General features: G+C 42.1%; 1 protein-coding gene across 2 annotated transcripts; it reads left to right on the top strand.

Annotated features, from left to right (window-relative positions):
• Positions 1–805: 805 nt before the first annotated feature.
• On the top strand, positions 806–2,055 carry LOC103590278 (cell division cycle-associated protein 3-like). Of its 2 annotated transcripts, none has more exons than XM_008572486.1 (2): positions 806–1,453; positions 1,588–2,055. In XM_008572486.1, exons 1-2 carry the CDS (start codon positions 910–912, stop codon positions 1,833–1,835), a joined length of 792 nt encoding a protein of 263 aa, XP_008570708.1. In that variant the 5' UTR covers positions 806–909; the 3' UTR covers positions 1,836–2,055. The 2 variants fall into 2 exon arrangements, with proteins under 2 accessions (XP_008570708.1, XP_008570709.1); XM_008572487.1 differs by having other exon boundaries at positions 808–1,453; positions 1,692–2,055.
• Positions 2,056–5,206: the final 3,151 nt, after the last annotated feature.

The following is a 5,206-nucleotide window of genomic DNA, read 5'->3' as shown; positions in this document are numbered from 1 at the left end:
TTAATAATGGTGGTCAGAGGTGTGGTTCTGAGGGCTTGAAAAGGAGAGCATGTGAGAGTCTGTGTCTCTCTGTTCTACCATTTTTCTGCCATGTGACATCCCTGCATTGCTGTAGAGCCACAACCAAAGAAGACCCCCACGAGATGTGTTCCTTGGACTTTGGACTTCCCAGCCTCTGAAACTGTAACCAATAAATTTTGTTGTTTTACAAAGTACCCAGTTCCAAGTATTTTGTTATAAGCAGCAGAAATGGACTAATACAGCTGGTGAAGCCCATAGCTCCCGTAGCAACCGCTGCTTCCAAAGTGTTTTTTTCTACATTGCAAATTTTTAGGGAGGGACTACCACCTCCTTGTTACATTTTGTTGAAGGACTATGGCTGCCAGAACTCTTTGAATTAAAACACTTTCAATCCCTTCATCTTTAATTTGTGGGGGTTTGAGCTAAACTGGCCTGGCTCTGTGGGAGAAGCTGTCTTAGCCCTGTAGACACATAGACCTGTGTGTGGAGGGTAGAACAGATGTTGACTTGAGTGCCTCCTGTGTGCCCGGCACCCTTCTGGGCATTTGGGATAGGGCAGATCACAAGGCAGGCAATGTCCATGTCCCCCCATGGAACTTGCACTCTAGTGGTGGAAAACAAGCAAATAAAAAATGAACAGAGAAATAAACAGGGAAAATGCCAGTTAGTAAGGCAATATCCTCAGCTCCATGAAATACAGAGCTCCTAAAAAAAAAAAAAAAAAGTTCGTAATGCTCCATTTACTACCTTGATATGAAGTTCATAAAAAATAGAACACATCTTGGGAGGTTGATCCTCGAGCTGCTGTGCACGCAAAGGAATCGGGGCCCGGCATCACCTCCTCGCCCCGGGCCGGGCCCTGCCCCCCACCCTCCCCTCCTGGTTGACATGGGTTCGGCCAAGAGCGTCCCAGTCACCCTGGCGCGGCCTCCGCCGTACAACAAGCATCTGGCTCGAGTGGAGGATCCCCGTTCACCTAGTGCCGGCATCCTGCGCACTCCCATCCAGGTGGAGAGCTCTCCACAGCCAAGCCTACCAGCAGGGGAACAACTAGAGGGTCCTAAACAGGCCCAGGACTCAGATCCCCGCTCTCCTACCCTTGGCATTGCACAGACACCTATGAAGACCAGCAGCGGAGATCCTCCTAGCCCACTGGCGAAACAGCTGAATGAAGTATTTGAGACTGCAGCCTCCAAATCGAATCTTACTCCTGAGCCTGTTCTGCCCCTGCGGGCACCTTCATCTTCTGAATTGGACTTGCCTCTGGGTACCCAGTTATCCGTTGAGGACCAGACAACACCTGGGAACCAGAGTGAGCTCCCCTCCAAACAGGTGTTTTCCAAGGAAGAAATAAGACAGCTCACAGAAACCCCTGTGGCCAGCCAGAGCTCAGACAAGCCCTTGAGAGACCCTGAGAGTCCCCGATCTTCAGGTACAAAATCTAGCAAGATATAGGGAAGAGAAACTGGAATAATGTTCTGGGATAATGTCCGTGGATGAGTGTGGGAGGAATAAACTGTAAGCCCCTAATTTTGGGTTCTTGCTGTAACTCCTTATCTGCTCTAGGTTCTAAGCGCAATAGATGGAAACCAAACGGCAAGGTACCAGGGAGATCCCCCCTCACCATCCTGCAGGATGACAACTCACCCGGGGCCCTGACACCAAGACAGGGTAAGCGGCCTTCTCCTCTAAGTGAAAATGTTAGGGAACTAAAGGAAGGAACTGGACGACTTCTGAAAACTGGAGAACGAGCATGGGAGCAAAGCCAGGACCACGACAAGGAAAATCAGCACTTTCCTTTGGTAGAGAACTAGACCCTGCATGGCCCTAGCACTGGACTCACCCAGGGCCTGCTGATATTCTGTGTCCTCTCACCCCTTCTTTCCCAGGAAGACTAGGAGAGATTTATTTTTCTTTGACTCCTCCTAAACTGCCAACTCTGGGACTGAGAGCTTTATTGGACTTTCTTTGTGTCTTATGTGTTTCTTGTATATTAAAGGAAGTGGTTTTAAATGATGCTTTAAAAAAAAAAAATAGAACACATCTTCAAATATAATTTAAAAGGTACACAATATAGTGCATCTTAAATATAGAGTGCATTTATGAATATATTTTATATAAATATATAAACAGAAAAATATAAAATATTTATATATAATAAGTACAAAATATATTTTATATATATTTTTTATTTTTATATATAGTACTATATATTTTATTTATATATGATATTAAATTCATATAAAAAGGACATATATAAAAGGAAAATAATTTATCAAAAAATAATATTTGTTGTATTATGTAAAAAATGCCTGGGCACAATTATACTAGATATTTATATTTCTCTGGTGGTTACCTCCAGCTTTATTTAGATTTCCACTTATGTTTATTTTTCCCTATCAATGCTTATAGCTTATACTGTACATATCTATGTCTTCCTCTGGAACAAGAAAAAACTCTTAGTATGTGTATTAGTCTGTTTCTGTTGCTTATAATAAAATACCTGGAACTGGGTAATTTATAAGGAAAACAAAATCTATTGCTTACAGTTTCAGAGGCTGGGAAGTCCAAAGTCCAGGAAACACATTTGGTGAAGGTTTTGGTGGTTGTGACAGTGACCCAAGGGTCTCATGTGGCAGAAAATGGCAGAGCAGCAAGACTCACCTCTCATGCACTCTCCTTTTAAGCCCTCAGAACCATGCCCATGCCCACCATTATTAATCCATTCACTAGGGAAGGGTCCTACAATCTAATCACCTCTTAAAGGTCTGAACTTTCAATTCCTGTAATAGGATTTCCCACCCTCAACAGTTACAGTCGGGACTTAAGCTCAGATGAGGTTTCGGGGCATCCAATCTACCACAGTATGTTTTCTGGTCTCTTTCTTTTCTTTCACCTGTTCTTCCTGGCATGTTGCTGTTGTCTAGAGTTTTAAATCTGAAACGTTATAGATATTTTTGGTGGGGGAGGGGAGGTAGAGGAAAGAATCACTATTTACTTTTTTTTTTTTCCTTTTTGTCTTTTTTCGTGACTGGCAACGGATCGCAACCCTCAGTGTCGCGCCCGTACCGGACCGGGACCAGCAAGGGGATCGCAACCCTCAGTGTTGCGCCCACACCTCGCTCAGCCTGTGAACGGCCGGTCTGTATGTGGGATCCGAACCCTCGGCGGGAGCGCCGCCGTGCTCCCAAGCGGCGCACTGTAGCAGTGCGCCACCAGGCCGGCCCCAACTATTTACTTTTTAAAATTGATTTTCCTAATATCTTTTTTCTAGTTTATTTATTTGTTTATTTGTTTTTCCTTTTTGTCTTTTTTTGTGACCGGCAACGGATCGCAACCCTCAGTGTCGCGCCCGTACTGGACCGGGACCAGCAACGGGATCGCAACCCTCGGTGTTGCACCCGCACCTCGCTCAGCCAGTGAGCCGCCGGTCTGTATGTGGGATCCAAACCCTCGGCGGGAGTGCCGCCGCACTCCCAAGCGGTGCACTGTAGCAGTGTGCCACCGAGCCGGCCCTTTCTAGTTTATTTAAAAATTGTTTTTAAAGTGCACAAATTCAGTGGTTTTTAATATATTCACAAAGTTGCAAGCCATCACCACTATCTAATTCCAGAACATTTTCATCACGCCTCAAAAGAAACCCCATATCCATTAGTAGACATTGCACATCTACCCACCTCAGCCTCTGGCAATCGTAATCAACTTTATGTCTCTGGATTTTCCAGTTTGGGATATTTCATATAAATAGAATCATATAATATGTGGCCTTTTGTGACTAGTTTCTTTTACTTCGCATAGTGTTTTCAAGATTCATCATGTTGTATCATGTATTACTACTTTATTTCTTTTTTATTTCCTAACATCTTATTACTTCTTTCTGCATTTCCTTTCTTGAAGTGTATCCCCCAAGAATTCTTTCAAAGAGGCATAAAGTTGTGGCATAAGTTTTCCTTAGACCCAGAATGCTTAATATTTTCATGTTGCACTCACATTTGAATAAAGATTGGCTGCTTACAAATGTTAAGGTTCAAAGTTCCTTATCTTCACTGTTTTGAAGACATTTGTTCACCGCTATCAAGAATCCTCACAGCGATCTGCTTTTTCTCTCTGAAAGATTTTAGAATTTTCTCTTTGGTTTTGATGTTCTTACATTTCACTACAATATGTCTAATTGTGGGTTTTTTCCCAACAGTTGTGTGTGTACCTAGCTTTATTTGCTCAGCATCATTATTTTTTCCCCATGGTTTTTGATCTTGTTTAGCACTGGATGAGACTTTTCAATCTGAAGCATTCTATCTTTCCCTAATTCTAGAAAATTACTTCTTCAAATATTTTCCTCCCTATTTCCCTTTTTCTCTCATTTGGGGACTCCTATTACGCAGATAGTGATAGCTTTACTTTTCTCTTCTATACCATTTAACTTCTCTCTCATCCTTTCCTTTTCTGATGCTTTCTTTGAGATTTCCTTGACTTGATCTTCCAGTTCACTAAATCTTTCTCCATCTATATCCATTCTGATATTTAATCTACCCAGTGAATCCTTTACTGGGAAAATTATATTTTTCTGTTTATAATTTTCAATACTTTAATCTTCATAGTTACTTATTCCTCTTGCAGATGCCCAATATATGCTCATTTTAGATTCATGTCCTGTCTTTCCCATTATATTTGCTTTCTCTGGAACAGTTGTTTTGTCACTTTACTCTGTGAGTTCATCTATTGCTCCACTGGGACTCTCAACTTCATTGGCTCCCACTGTTTGCCTTTGTGGTAATAAGGGAGAAAACCTTGCTTGTCAAGAAATTGGTAAAGGGCCACAAAATATGATTACATTGTGCAATTTGAATATACTAATTATCCTGATTTGAAAGTCATATAGTGCACACAGGTATTGATATTCAACGCTGTATCCCACAAATATGTACGATCAATTATGTTTCAATGAAAAAATAAACAAAACAAAAAAGAACACACACACACACAAAAGAGAGCCTGGGGGCTGTTCAGGGAGGGAAAGAAAAAAAAAAGAAAGAAAGAAAGCCTTGCTTGTGCTTTCCAGGCTAGTTTAGTTTTGGGGGGTGGTGCCTTGGATTGAATGTCCCCCCAAAACTTGACTCCTACTGTGACAGTGTTAAGATTGTGGGAAATCCTATTATGGTCATTGAAAGGTGGAGCTTGAAGAGGT

This window comes from Galeopterus variegatus, unplaced genomic scaffold (genome assembly GCF_000696425.1).
Source record: "Galeopterus variegatus unplaced genomic scaffold, G_variegatus-3.0.2 Scaffold792, whole genome shotgun sequence".
NCBI lineage: Eukaryota > Metazoa > Chordata > Mammalia > Dermoptera > Cynocephalidae > Galeopterus > Galeopterus variegatus.
Note: the sequence above shows the minus strand (reverse complement) of the source record. Positions and strands in the feature narration are given on the sequence as shown.

Bases quoted from the DNA above. Each gene is read 5' to 3' on its own strand.
- LOC103590278 (XM_008572486.1), top strand. From the start codon at position 910: ATGGGTTCGGCCAAGAGCGTCCCAGTCACCCTGGCGCGGCCTCCGCCG. The intron at 1,454-1,587 runs GTACAAAATCTA...TATCTGCTCTAG, and splicing joins TGAGAGTCCCCGATCTTCAG to GTTCTAAGCGCAATAGATGG.